The sequence below is a fragment of the Cydia splendana genome, chromosome 21 (genome assembly GCF_910591565.1).
Source record: "Cydia splendana chromosome 21, ilCydSple1.2, whole genome shotgun sequence".
NCBI classification, from domain to species: Eukaryota; Metazoa; Arthropoda; class Insecta; order Lepidoptera; family Tortricidae; genus Cydia; species Cydia splendana.
The window spans coordinates 11,095,141-11,111,057 of NC_085980.1; the positions used below are offsets into that span (position 1 = coordinate 11,095,141).

General features: G+C 37.1%; 1 protein-coding gene across 4 annotated transcripts in view; it reads right to left on the reverse strand.

Moving 5' to 3' along the window:
* Window positions 1-15,917, reverse strand: part of LOC134801033 (uncharacterized) — a 338,387-nt gene that overhangs the window by 297,999 nt on the left and 24,471 nt on the right. For all 4 annotated transcript variants that reach the window (XM_063773541.1, XM_063773540.1, XM_063773543.1 and 1 more), the window contains one exon: window positions 9,314-9,503. In XM_063773541.1, the coding sequence (XP_063629611.1) occupies window positions 9,314-9,503 (190 nt within the window). The remainder of the gene's footprint in view (window positions 1-9,313; window positions 9,504-15,917) is intronic.

Here is a 15,917-nt window from a genome sequence, read left to right on the forward strand (position 1 = left end):
TCTGAATCCCTTAGTTTTCTAATGTTTTTAGTAGCGTATTATATTAACAGCAACGGCTTTAAGCAATATAGTATCCCATATTTACTTCAAAGTTCATTGCCTTTGAGATATTTGGCATCAAAGTTGAACAATTTTAGGCTAAAAAACTGGTTTTCCGGCCATAACTTTTGTGTTAGTTAGTTTAAAATTAAAACCCTGGACACGTTTTTCGAGACGTCAAAGACGAACCCAAATATGTAGATTTCGTACATGTAAGATCCTTTACTGCAAACTAGATACGAAAAAAGTGTTTTTTTAGACAATGTTTAAGAAATTCATAAAAAAAGAAGTATTAATTTCTTTCAAAATCCGGTGGACAACACCGAAGATAAAAGATTGAAAAACCGATAGCCGTTTGTCTTATAATTCTATCTGTAGTGCAAAAAAAGGAGATACGATTCAAAACTTGTCAAAAATCGATGAAAACCTCGGGTAGCCCCTTAATAAAGCCATTATATTCTGTGGTAGCTTGTGGCCTCCTTGTGGCCAAATACCATCCATCTAGTCATCCATCACAGACTAAATCTCATTATTCGCTCGTTTTCGAAGTTACATCGAAAACCTCATTACACTAAAGTAGGTATTATTAAACGTAATACACAATATAAATCATTCACATTTCAGATAAGCACTAGACCCATTCCATAGACTAGAAAGAATATAAGCTATCCGATTACGATAGATAACAAAAAGGCCTGTAACATATTAGCTGGCTATAAATAAGGGACGGCCCGGCAAATGGACAACTTCAACACGGAATACATACGAGTCTAAAATATAGAAGTTTAGTTTCATGTATGGTGCGAAACTGGAATCACAATTGTACACTAAGGGTTCATTTAGACAATGCGAGAACTCGCATGCGAGTTTCATTACATTGGGGCTTGATCGGTCGGTTGAAATGAAATGGACGTAACCAACAGTCCGCAACGTAATAAAACTATTGAAATGGATTATATCGCGTATATGACAAATGGTTTATTTCATTGAAAAAGAGAGTAGAAAGACAAATAAATAACTTATAAACTAAACTAGTGGCTCTGTGAGCTGTAGACCTCGCGAGCAGAGCTTTAAATAACATGGTGCTAAGAGCTTTAAATATAGTAAATTAAAAAAAAACAATACGAAATTTATGTGTAAAAAAATACAAAAAGTTATAATATCACAGCATACAATTACTGGGGATCGAACCCAGACCCTCTGTGCAAACAGAAAAAGCGAACGTTTACAAACTGAGCCAAATAGTTCTTAGATGGGTTGACGAAATTTAGCTACTCCTTCTCAAATTAAAATTAGTGAAAATTAAATATCTCAATACCTCCGAAACCAGCGAAATAAATTTACTGAATTTTTGGCCATTTAATCTATAAACATATCTCAAAAAGAAAACACTCGTATGGTACCGATACCACTATTTGTTTAGGCGCGAGCTATCACGACTCCGCCATTTAAAAAAAATTCAAAAAACCGGACGGACAAAAAAAAATTATTTAGACATAGAATCCAGTCACAAAATTTCACGAGATTCGGTTAAGAATTGCGACCTGTAGAGGAGAACATCCGGACATACAAAAGCAAAATGCTCCAGTCGAAACGTAGACCTTCGCTACGCTCCGGTCAATAATTGGGTATATTGAATTCATACTACATCCCGACGTTTCACCCGTTGATCACGAACGCTGTAAAGGGTTCGAAACGTTGGGATGTAGTATGAATTCAATATACGCGATATAATCCGTTTCAATAGTTTTATTTCATGAGTAACTATCGCGGTAACCGAAGACAATATTCGTCCGCAATGTAACTAATAAAATCGCATGCGAGTTCGCGCGCCGTCTAAATCAGCCCTAAGAGCAAACAGGTCACTATGTAATTTTAAAATACGTGAGTGACTCGTTTCGAATTCATTAACTTTGAACGCAAAATATGCCCACTAATTTGAATTGTTAATTGTTGTTAATTTTTAAGTTTAGTCCTGTCTTTCCCGTATTTTGTTTTTCTTTAATGAGCTTATAAGTGGTGGCAACTGTATTGGTTTATGAATTATGTATCCTAAGACACAGAGTCATTTTTGCAGAATTTGGAACCTTCTTTTATTCCTATATTTAATTACACAAACGGGTCTACCGCGATGTAATTTCATTGTTTTTACCTTTAATTCCGACGTTTCAGCTGAGTTGCACCAGCTGTGGTCACGGAAAGACCACAAAGAAGAAGAGTCGGAAGAGTCTTTCCGTGACCACAGCTGGTGCAACTCAGCTGAAACGTCGGAATTAAAGGTAAAAACAATGAAATTATATCGCGGTAGACCCGTTTCTGTAATTAAATATGTGTACAAAACGCGAGAGTTTAAAGTCTTCTTTTATTCCATTATAGTTCAAAATACGATTTTAATTTGTTCTTTTTAAAGGAACTCAGGACTTAATAGGAGGATAGACTAGTTATAAGAAACATGTCCCGTTTGTGCTCAAATAAAGATTAAAACATTAAGTGACAAAAGACCGGCCTTTCCCGTTTGAGGCTTTTGTGTTAAAACCCTGACGGTCCATTTAAGTAATACCTTAAAAGCCGTGGTTACACGTCCTTTTCTGTGGTGTGGTATCTATGTAAAGGTCGTCGATAAATAATTCCCGTTTTACCTTTTGGGTACGGAACCCTAAAAAGGCATATGGCATGTCGCTGAGGTTACTATTATACTCTGTATCTTTAGGTATTTAAATAAAAGTAAACAAAATCTTCCCTCAAATGACTCCTAAAGCCAGTTGAGGGTAGATGAAAACATTACATGATCAAATAAAGTAGGTCAATGTCGTTTCAGTGACAGATCCAGGCGGTTTTGTATTTGGTTGGTTAACCAGTAAATGTTATAACTACCCGAAAATGTACAACTTATTTGTTTACTTTTATTTAAATACCTAAAGATACAGAGTATAGGTACTTACTATTAGAGGAGAAGCAGTATGAAAAGCCAGGTACATATATAAAAGGAGAATTCTGATTTTTCGGACCGAATAGAGCACGATTTAAATTTTTCTGTTAATCCGTAGAAGTGTGTTTTTAAGTATAGTTCGTTTTTTTTAGCATTAGAAATAAGGTAAACAATCTTGATGTCTCTTTTAATTGAAAAACACATTTTAATAATAAATTACGGCAAATATGTAACAATTATGAATCTAATACGATCATTTATATTCTTCTGCTTTCATAAGTAATAGTTATTGATTTTTAAAAAGCGTTTTTCAATTAAAAGACATGTCAAGATCGCTTACCTTCTTTCAAGTTCTTTCTAATGCTAAAAAAACGAACTATAGGTACTTAGATATTTTTGCAGATTTTCTTGTGTAAGATATCATTGAAATTTCTAGTGGCATGATGTAGGCAAATAAGCAGACGAATCGCCTGATGGTAAGCCATTACCCTCACCCATGGACACCTACAACATCAAAGGGGTTGCAAGTGCGTCGCCGGCATTTAAGATGGGAGTTCGCTCTTTTCTTGAAGGTCATATCGGTTCGAAAATACCGCAGGCGACAGCTCATTCCACAGTTAGGATGCCGATATGCAATAATGGGCCAATTCACATTCATTTTGCAATAAGATGTCAACTCAAAACAGTGACGCTTAAAGTTGACATTTTATTGCAAAATTTATGTGGGTTGACACATTTTTGCTAAACAGCATCCTACAGCTGTGCGAGGCAGGAAGTTTCTGGAGAAACGCACGCAGCGCGTTTTGTTGTGTGAGATATTATTTCAGTTAACTGTACGTTACGCGTCCTGGGTCCATTTAACTTTCTTAATGAGAAAAGGGTACCAAGTAACAACAAAAGTTTAACTTAGTTCCGTGTAGTTTGACGAAGGTTTGCGAAAGGCTCCCTTAACTCTGTTTCTACGTCCCTAAATGCCAAAAAAATAGAGCAAGGAGAAGTTTTACGTACAAAACTTCTACGCGCTCTATTTTCTATGTATACCGTAAAAGTATAAAACTTTGCCCTTTAACATAACTTTGCCCACCGCGGCACAGTTCAGTAAAAGCGAAATAACTGAAAAGTAATTACATATACAGTTTCTTCAGAATGTGTATCTGTAATTATTTTTAAGTTACATATTTCGCTTTTACTGAACTGTCACGCGGTGGGCAATGTTATCATGATTTTTAGGGTTCCGTACCCAAAGGGTAAAACGGGACCCTATTACTAAGACTTCGCTGTCCGTCCGTCCGTCTGTCACCAGGCTGTATCTCACGAACCGTGATAGCTAGACAGTTGAAATTTTCACAGATGATGTATTTCTGTTGCCGCTATAACAACAAATACTAAAAACAGAATAAAATAAAGATTTAAATGGGGCTCCCATACAACAAACGTGATTTTTAACCAAAGTTAAGCAACGTCGGGAGTGGTCAGTATTTGGATGGGTGACCGTTTTTTTTTTTTGCTTTTTTTTGTTTTTTTTTTTGCATTATGGTACGGAACCCTTCGTGCGCGAGTCCGACTCGCACTTGCCCGGTTTTTTCCATCGAGCTAACCTAAACCTTTACAAATAAGTACAGTCTAGTTTCCGTATGATTTTTTTTTCATGGCATTAGCTCTTGATTAAACGTGTAACAATTTAAATTAAAATACGTGTAACAACTCAATTTAAAAATAATACGTGCTACAATTCAATTTACAGTCCCCTCTTAACTTTCGGATTGAACTGGAGAGACGTGAATTTAATTATAATATGTATATAGCTGTGTAGGTACTAAGGTACCCCAGTTGCGTATGTAGTTTTGGCTTTCGTATCTATTTCAAGGTATTTGGGTAATTTTATAGGTAAGTATAAAGAAACTGGATATTAGACAAATTATTCCTGGAAAACTTAATTCTATTCAACATGGCGCCTATGTCAACGTCCGTTGTAACGGACACCCGGATATTAGAAATGTCCCGTATCCGGAACGAGGATAAACATCATTATCTTCATTAGATCTTACGACAAGCCATATTAGCCACGATTGCCAGTATTTTGACTACCGAGAATGAGATTGCGAGTTTCGTTATGTATTAGTGTTTCGTACAAAACTTTGTTCACTTATGGGGTCACTTCGGTCTTGCAAATTAGTTAAATCCGTTTTTCTCAGAGACCGTTTGACGTAGATATTTTTTTTAGATAAAGTACTCGGAGTTTAAAGAGTTATGCTCATGAAAACCTGAATGTAACTTCGCCACGACAAGTATTTTATGTCTAAGAGCCACTTGCACCATTCACTAACCCGGGGTTAATCGGTTAAACCTGGGGTTACCCTGGTTACCAGTACAATTTGACACTGGGTTAAAGGTTTAACGGTTAACCCCGGGTTAGTAGGACGGTGCAAGTGGTGCTAACTGTAAATTATTGTGAGATGCACTGTGATCGTAATAGTTATTTACGATAAAAGTGCGGAAAGTAGGAAATTTGCAACGAGTGGCGATAAATTAAAACACGATCGGAGAGAGTGTTTTAAATCGACACGAGTTGTAGTTACCTATTCGCATATGTATCGTACAACGTTTTACAGTAGGTACATAATATTATTATGGCCCTTTACATTTTCGACATAGTTGCGTAATGTGATATTATCGCACCAGTGCGGTAAAGTAGCACCATATATTATGTACTGTAAATAACTTTACGTCCCCCTAGGCCCGTAAGTGGGATTTTCTGGCCAAGGCAAGACGTAAAACTTTAGACAAACCACGGGCGGTAATTCGTCGTAAAGCCCCAGATCGCATATTTATCGCACAAACACCTGCGATCTGGAGCATTTACTAATTCACCTGCCTAGGTATGTAATGTACCATTACAGTACACACGGTGCTAATTAACCGCGGTATCGTCTTGGGTCGTCCCATTGAAAGCCACCGACGATTGTGACGAATGTAGAATCAGGGGGGTGTCACTACGCAGTTTAGGTACATTTGGCCGGCGCCCCCCCGGGCAGGGCAGGTGTATGTCAATGGGCTGCCGCTCGACCGCACGATAGTCGTGTCACGTGGCGCTCGCGCAAAGAAAATTCACGGTTCGTGCGCGGTTATAAGTTTCAATTTTGTTGCAGGCGGCGAGTATAGGTATAATTTTATACCTAAATCTACTTTTGTGAGGGAGTGAATTTTTTGTACGGTAGTACTATTAGTTATTCTGTGGTAGAATGAGTGACGAAAGCAGAATAGGACTAATTTAAGAACTTGACGAAAAACGAATGGGACGACCCAAGACGATACCTTAACCGCCATAGTGCGGTAATTAGCACAATACGTGCCTATGTCGAAAATTTAAGGGGCCATAAAACGTTATCACCTTAACATTGTGGCACGACGTCGACAGTGATAGAGGAGACGCCTCAAATCAATAGATTTGGTTATAAAAGTTATAATCCAGCAGAGCCGGGAAAAAAACCAATGCTATTGATAGATTTCCGCAAATCTCCTCTCATCTCCGCTTAATGTGGATATCAGATACTGCCTAAATTTTGACTGTACCAACTTGAACCCTCCTTCTTTATTAGCAGTATGATTAAGGGCAGGCTTATGTCCGAATCCGGATAAGTCCGGGTGACACTTTTTTAGGTCGAAGGACAGGGAAAGATTGCGGATAGGATGGCCAATTAATTACTAAGTAGGTTTAGGTGTATTTTCTCTTATTGGCTTTGTTTTAGCATTGTGTCCGTATCGATATTTTTAGACGTGACTGTACCGTCGGAAGTTACCAAAATTCCAAAATTTTCATGGCAAAATTAAGGAAATATGTGGGTAATATTTTTGTATGGGAAACGCAATTTTACATTTTCAAAACGCAAGTCCATGCTCTAAGGACCTACCTTTCACTCGATGATTGCGATTTTGTTGTCAAAATTGACGTTAAAAATGCTTTTAATTCAGTTAGTAGAGACACCTTGCTGACAGAAGTTAAGGACAAAATTCCGGAACTATACCTTTTCTTTACCTTTATTACCTTTTCTTTTGCTATTCAGACTCATCTAAATTAATGTACAAGTCACATGAATTATCTTCTGAGGTTGGCTGTCAGCAGGGTGACCCTCTCGGGCCAGCAATTTTTAGTTTGGCTATAAATCCAATTATCAAAAATTTAAAATCAAAATTCAATGTGTGGTACTTAGATGACGGAACCCTAGGAGGCGACGTGAATACTGTACTCTCTGATTTGTCTTTTATTAAGAGTAGTTTCGAAAATATTGGTTTAGAACTGAATTTCAGTAAATGCGAACTCTTTATTCAAAAATCTTCTTGTACTTTGACCGACTTACAACCCAAATTTGACGATCTGACTCCCAATATCAAATCAGTAGACAAGTATTCTCTTTGCCTCCTGGGTTCTCCTATATTCGAAGAATCTTTTCCCGATTATATTTCTAACTCCATAACTAAATTCAAAAGTCACACGGATCGCTTACTCGAAATTAGCCCTCATTATGCTCTTGTGATTCTTAAATTCTGCCTTTTTGTCCCTAAATTTACGTATGTGCTCCGCTGTTGTCCTTTCTGGAAACATCAAAATTTATTGTCGCCCATAGATGATTTGATCAAAATTAATTTAGAGACATTCAGCTAAGTGAGCCTTCCTGGTCTCAAGCGTCCCTCCCTATTCGGTTTGGAGGTTTAGGAATTCGCAAAATTTCCAGTGTGGCTTCCCCAGCCTTTTTGGCGTCCACTCATAGCACGTCTGGTCTCATAGGAAATATCTTAAGGGCTTTGCCCACAAACTGTGAGATCGCGGGCTTTGAGGACGCCAAAAATGCTTTTAAAATTGCTTGCCCAGGCAAACAATTTCCAGACAACCCAAATTCACAAAGGAGTTGGGATAATGTTTACTGTGATTTAACTTACAATACTCTCCTAAACAACTGTACAGGTCCAGACCGCGCGAGGCTTTTGGCGGTCGGAGCCCGGGAAGCCGGTTACTGGCTACATGCCCATCCACCAGCGTACCAGTATTGGACGAACCCAATACTGGTACTTTCTTGGATCCGGCCTCCCTTAGACTGGCGACTGGTTTGCGACTCGGGGTTTCGGTGTGTACGCCACACATATGCTCTTGTGGCACGGACGTGGACCGACTGGGACACCACGGATTATCTTGTCAAAAAAGTGCAGGCCGTTTTTCGAGACATGCGTCGCTTAATGACATAGTCCGTCGGTCTCTTGCCACCATCAATGTGCCTGCTCTTCTTGAGCCGACTGGCATTATCAGAGATGATGGCAAGAGGCCCGATGGAGTGTCCTTAGTTCCTTGGAGGTTGGGACGGATGTTGGTGTGGGATGCTACCTGCGTAGACACACTGGCACCGTCCCACCTCCAACGGACTACTGTAAAAGCGGGCGGAGCGGCGGAAAGCGCCGAAATTCTAAAACGTAACAAATATAAGAGCCTCGGTAGAGAATACCATTTTGTACCATTTGGAGTTGAAACTCTAGGTCCATGGGCTCCCAGCGCGCATAAGTTGTTCGCAGAAATCGCGAAGCGTCTGGTTGACGTAACTGGTGACCGAAGAGCTGGCGGCTACCTCGCACAACGTATCAGCATTGCGATACAGCGAGGAAATGCCGCCAGCATCCTTGGTACAATGCCTCAAGGGCCTATTTTAGATTTAAGCTAGCTATTAATTTAGTTTAGTAGTACCACTGTATATATATTGTATACATAAAATAATTTCAGTTTTAGGTAAATTTTAAATTTAAAAATTAATGGTCAATTACTTCAAGTGCTTGTACAGAAATCGGGTTCCCTGTAAAATGTGTCTTTCTTCACAAATAACAATGCATAGAGATCTTTACAGATCTCTAAATTTGTCCATGTAAATTTACATTTAGGTACATGGACAACTGGATTCATTATGAATGCACTCACTATAAATAGGCCATGCAATTTTGCGACACACATGATAATAATGAGCGTTTCTTTTACTTTTTGCCATTTTTATATATTGTGACCTTTTTTGCCACTTTTGTGTTATTTCTAGTCAGGATCGCGAGCCCTTTTCATCCTTATAGAAAAAAAGTGTCCTAAAATTTCCGTACATTTTTCAAACTTTCCTTTTTGTTACCGCCATACAAAGTATATGAGGCAATGGTAACACAATAGGAAAAAACTCGGGGACATTTTTTTATCCCATTAAGATCGAAAGTGCTCGTAATTCTGAGTAGAAATAACACAAAAGCGGCAAAAAAGGTCACAATATATAAAAATATCAAAAAAACAAAAAAAAACGCTCATATGATACGAACTCAACTGACCTTCAAGTATTCCACGGCGGGTTTGACGTACGACGCGACATCGGCGTCGACGTTGAGGTACCGCTTGAGCACAAAGTTGAGAAGCACCGTGATGGACTTCTCCGGGGTCTTCACGTTGAAGTGGGTGCTGCGCGGCAGGCCCTGGGCGTCCAGGAAGCTGTTGATGATGTATTCGGCGGCGCCGATGTACCTGGAATAAATAAATATAAAATATAAATATATATATGTCGGAGAATGGCTGAAATGTGCCATCTATCGCCTTCAAGAGGCGTTTTATCAACGCAACATTTGACAAATAGAGCAAACTAGGGTGTTGCGTACACCTGAGTGGGATTCGACGCAGTTCCGCCAAGGCGTCATAGAGTGCGCTGTCAAAACAATTGAAGTCCAGAACAATTGAAGTTATGCTGTCAATCAATCTTTAGATGAGAACGAACGGGAGAGGATGACGTCTGTGGCCTGTGGCGGTTCCTGGGTCTAATCCACTGGTTTGCTTAAGATAAGAAACGTATCGCGTGCTGTGATTTGTAATGAGTCTTGTCAGTAAAGATTGTGAGTTGAACATCGTATTTCATTGAAGGCCCTCGTCATCCACGATTGAAGGTTCTGATGTGCTGCCGATTGTATGATACGCCCACGATTCCCGACATATATATGTCGGAGTGTGACTCCAGGAGGACGTATTGCAGCGTTACAGTTCATAGTTTGACGCCCGTATAAAATCGATTAGCAATGTTGAGCTACGTATTACGTGGTTGTAACGAAATTCATAAAGTTGCGTAAAGAGTACTCGTAACGCCCTCTATTGGCGTATTGTTGAACTAAGATGACAGGTAGAAGGCTTTGGAACGTCAAGTGGTTTCTCTTGGGTGAACGTAGGCACGAGTTGGCATTTTTGTCGTTATGTTGGTAGACCGGTCGACTAGGTTTGCCTACTTGACTTAAAGGCGGGAGCGGGGAGGCTCCTCGAGCAGAATTGATCGAGCCGCGCTAGAGATCGGACGTTAGCCAACCTCGTGCCTAATTCGCCACGTTCCTGAAGGCTTATACCTGATAGACTGGTTTCATTTTTCATAAAATCCATTTCGACGGGCAATCACCGGGTTTTTTAACCTAATTAGACCCCGCTGAATCCGAATTTGCCAGTTGCTTAATCGAAATCTTGACCGGAAGTGAGATATTTGACATTAAAGGTCCCTTTTATTAGTTTTTCGTAAATAACTCTTAAACGGTGGCGCATAGCAAAAAATGTTCTATTACATAAGTAATCTGCATAAAATTGCCTACAAGAAGGATTCAGTAAAAATTTTCGCTAGGATCAATATTCAAAGAGATATTAACGCGGGAAATTTAATTATAATCACATCTAAGGTCCCTTTTTTTAGTTTTTCGTAAATAACTCATAAACGGTGGCCAATATCAAAAAATGTTGTTAAATGGTAATAATCTACACAAAATTTTGAACAAAAAAGATTCAGTACACTTTTCGCAGGGATCAATATTTAAAAAGATAATAAAGAGGGAAAGTTCTAGTATAATAAATTCTAAGTTTCCTCGTTTTTATTTATTCGTTAATAATTTGAAAAGTGTGACTCATAGCAAAAAATATCTTATACATAAATAATAAACATAAAATTTCCTACAAGAAACATGTAGAACACTTTTCGCTAGGATCAATATTTAAAAAGACAGAGCAGCGGGTAAGTTATAAATAATCAATTTTAAAGTCCCTTTTTAGTTTTTTGTAAATAACTCGTAAACGGTGTCCCATAGCAAAATAGGTTTTTAAGAATAAATTATCTACATAAAATTTTCTCCAAAAAATATCTCGAATACTTTTCTCTAGGATCAATATATAAAGCGATATTAAAGGAAGAAAGTTGATTACAATCAGTACACAGGTCACTTTTTTTTAGTTTTTCGTAAATAACTCGTAAAAGGTGCCCCGTTGCAAAACAATATTATACATAAACATTATATATAAAATTATCCACAAAAAAGGTTCTGTACACTTTTTCGTTACGATCAATATTTAAAGAGGTATTAAAGGGGGTAAGTTAATTGTAATCAATTTCCAGGTCCCTATTTTTAGGTTTTCGTAAATGACTAATGGGTCATTCCACCGTTTCGGTTGTTACACTTGAACTCATAAAATAAGATTTTATTCGATATTGTAACAGGAACTAGGAGGTTATAACTATTGATTCATCTACTACTTTGATAATATTATCTTTTCCTGTACACACATAATTAAAGTATAAGAGCAATAACGAGAGAATCACTAAAAAGTAGCTGTTTCGGGCGTTACGCGAATTGGCCTATTATACCTTCTGACCATTAGTACCAAAATGCATAATTTAGCGAATTTTGTCAAGTAACCTCCAGTTTTATGTATGTCAAGTAATAATAGTTAGTATAGCCTACTGAAACACTGAAGTAACACTTAGTATCACTTTTTATTTAATTTTAATAAAATAAATTACCTGTTTCGGGTGTTACTCATGGTTCGTTTCGGGTGTTACGAGTACGAAATTAAGACAGATTTATACGAAATAATGGCTCATTTTATTGAAATTATTATCTTTTTAATAAATTCGATTAAAATCATAAGTAATAAATGCTGAATTATTATAAAATACACTAATCTTAACAATAAAAACTGTTTCTCGAAGATATCATAATTATTTTCTTTCGATGCGAATATTTCCGAAAATATTCACTTAATCAAAAAATGGTTGATGGTGACACCTATTCATTTTTTAAAGATCTATCCAACGACACCCCACATCACAGGATTAAATGCGAAAAGAATAAAAAAATATTTTTTTTGTACAGGAGCTACCATAAAAAACATTTTTTTGGGGTTTTTTTTCTGACATGAAGGTTTGGTATGTTTTCTATGGAAATAGGTTAGTGTCAACTTCTTAAACCAGTTTTCATTTTTTAACCCTTGGTAGCGTTTATTATGGAATGACCCTTATACATTGTTAAAAATTGGGTAATGTACAGTCGCCATCAGATATATCGGAGCGGCCAAGGTGTTCATAATATCTGAACACGCGCCCTAACGCCTTGACAATAGAGGCGTGTTCAGATATTTGTGAGCGCCTTGGCCGTTCCGATATATCTGATGGCGACTGTACATTACCCAATTTTTAACAATGTATTAGTCATTCACGCCTCTATTGTCAAGGCGTTAGGGCGCGTGTTCAGATATTATGAACACCTTGGCCGCTCCGATATATCTGATGGCGACTGTACATTACCCAATTTTTAACAATGTATTAGTCATTTACGAAAACCTAAAAATAGGGACCTGGAAATTGATTACAATTAACTTACCCCCTTTAATACCTCTTTAAATATTGATCGTAACGAAAAAGTGTACAGAACCTTTTTTGTGGACAATTTTATGTTTAATGTTTATGTATAATATTGTTTTGCAACGGGCCACCGTTTACGAGTTATTTACGAAAAACTAAAAAAAGTGACCTGTGGACTGATTGTAATTAACTTTCTTCCTTTAATATCGCTTTAAATATTGATCCTAGAGAAAAGTATTCGAGATATTTTTTGGAGAAAATTTTATGTAGATAATTTATTCTTAAAAACCTATTTTGCTATGGGACACCGTTTACGAGTTATTTACAAAAAACTGAAAAGGGACTTTAAAATTGATTATTTATAACTTACCCGCTGCTCTGTCTTTTTAAATATTGATCCTAGCGAAAAGTGTTCTACATGTTTCTTGTAGGAAATTTTATGTTTATTATTTATGTATAAGATATTTTTTGCTATGAGTCACACTTTTCAAATTATTAACGAATAAATAAAAACAAGGAAACTTAGAATTTATTATACTAGAACTTTCCCTCTTTATTATCTATCCCTGCGAAAAGTGTACTTAATCTTTTTTATTCGAAATTTTGTGTAGATTATTACCGTTTAACAACATTTTTTGATATTGGCCACCGTTTATGAGCTGTTTACGAAAAACTAAAAAAAGGGACCTTAGAAGTGATTATAATTAAATTTCCCGCGTTAATATCTCTTTGAATATTGATCCTAGCGAAAAATTGTACTAAATCTTTCTTGTAGGCAATTTTATGCAGATTACTTATGTACTTAATAGAAAATTTTTTGCTATGCGCCACCGTTTTTCTTTTTCTTTTTTATATTTTTAAATTTGATGTATATTTTATAATTCAGTGTGGTTTTTTTTATATGTTATTAGTATGCTTTTTTTTTGTTTTCCTTTTCTTTCGTTGTTGTTCAGTATGTATACATTTTAGTGTCTCTCTCTTTTTTATGTCTGTTGTTTGTGTGTCGCTGGCGTATGTGTTGTCGTCTCATAGTTTTAAGTCAGGTCCCCACTGAAAACCAGCGCCACGGATTGCCGCGGCATTATGCTGAGTGGGGTCCTATTTTAGCGTCCAATGTTTTTTATGTTTGTATGTCTTTGTTTTCTAGATGTAATATGTTGTGGCGTTAAACAAATGTATTTTCTTTCTTTCTTTCTTTCTTTCTTTCTTTCTTTCTTTCTTTCTTTCTTTCTTTCTTTCTTTCTTTCTTTCTTTCTTTCTTTCTTTCTTTCTTTCTTTCTTTCTTTCTTTCTTTCTTTCTTTCTTTCTTTCTTTCTTTCTTTCTTTCTTTCTTTCTTTCTTTCTTTCTTTCTTTCTTTCTTTCTTTCTTTCTTTCTTTCTTTCTTTCTTTCTTTAAGAGTTATTTACGAAAAACTAAAAAAAGAGACCTTTAATGTCAAATATCTCACTTCCGGTCAAGATTTCGATCGAGCAACCGGCAAATTCGCATTCAGCGGGGTCTAATTAGGTTAAAAAACCCGGTTGCCAAAAAGTAATATGATTTGCCAGTCGAATCAAGAAGGAGAGCGATTTTGAATTTTTATGTCTAGTCTATGAAGGATTATTCTGAAAGCTTATAGAATCCAACGTTCTTTAACCATTTAGCTAAGTGTTTTATTCCAAGTGTTACTTTGATTTCTAACGTGTGATTAGAAGCTTACCTTTGTAAAATAAAGAGAAGAAGTGTTGTTTTGAAAAGATATGTCCTGCCGAGTTTATTGCCGGTCCCATATTGGGATACCCTTCTCCAATTGAGAAGGAATTAAATCTTCTCGGGTCAGAGGTGTACGGTTGGAGCCGGCCTAGCTTGATTTGAATAAAGACTTGAACGATTTTATGCGATCCGTTTATTTGAGTTTAATCCAAATACATTCCTATAGTGATTAGTAGGCACTAATATGGTTAACAAGTCCGAAAGTTTATTTCATGCACTGGTAGCATACTGGTTTAGCTGTGAAGTAATACATTGAGGTACTACGCCCACCCGCCATCCTGTACAAAACCCATGCTGTCTCCGTCATATAAATATTATAGGACATTTTTTACACAAAAATGTCCAACAACATAACTGTTTTTTTTTTCTGAACACAGTATTTGCTTCATTGATTGACCATAATATAAACTACTTATCGGTAAATATCCGCCAGATCATGAAATTCCTAGCTAGACATATATATCGTGAAACGTGAAAATCAGTGTCTCGTTCCCTGAGTTGACGTAGTCCTATTTCTAGACAGTTAGCCCTTCGGGTATCTTAAGCAACCGAACGAACTATTCTACTCTATTGGTTTAATGTTACCGTCAAAACATTACACAGGTACTTTTTACGATCGGGCGGATTTTCCGATCGGCCGCCAATATATCGGGATAGGGATGCGATATCCGACGAAATTTGCGGTTGTGGTGACAGTCTAGTCTAGAGTCACGAGTTCTAATTCTAATCTCCCTCGAGGCAGTGAATTTTTCAATTTTTTTAAGTAATTACTTTAAAAATTGTAACTCCATACGGGGCCAGTAATAGGATAAAATTTTCATAAACGGTTCTTATAGAACACTCGTACCTATTCACGTGGAAATTCTACTATGCCATCGTAAAAATTCTAAAGAGTACCACCACCACATTACCACAGTTCGCTGGACGATATCAGCTTGTCAGTTAAACGCAAAAGGGTTGGAAATTGCGAACAACTGACAGGCTGATATCGTCCGGCGAACTGGTAATCTGTGGGTCCCTTAAGTGCTCATAAATTATTAAAGCTTGCGTCAGTAAAGTCCTGTTTTTGCGAAATTAGTTGAAGCACGAAATAAATTCCAAACTTCTCTATTTGAAATTGCTAACGGCGGAACTTATTTTAAAATACGGCGCGGTGTTGCCATGAACAAAAACTTTCAAGCGTCAACTCGAAACTTTTATACTCTAGTAACCGAAATAGATCTGAAATTTGAATTTAATATTGCGAGAAAGGTGAAGACCAAGTTATGTTCAGTTTTAGGAGGATTATGATATAAAGCTGGTCAAACAAATCTTGTCAGTAGAAAAAGGCGCGAAATTCAAATTTTCTATGGGACGATGGCCCTTCGCGCCTACATTTTTTAAATTTGCCGCCTTTTTCTACTGCATGACAAGATTTGCTTGACCAACTATACCTACTACGTTTGGAATGTCAGTGTCCTGTACGGCTACCACGACTTTGACACTGACATATTCGCTAACGTCTGCGTAACTTATTTAGATTGCATGA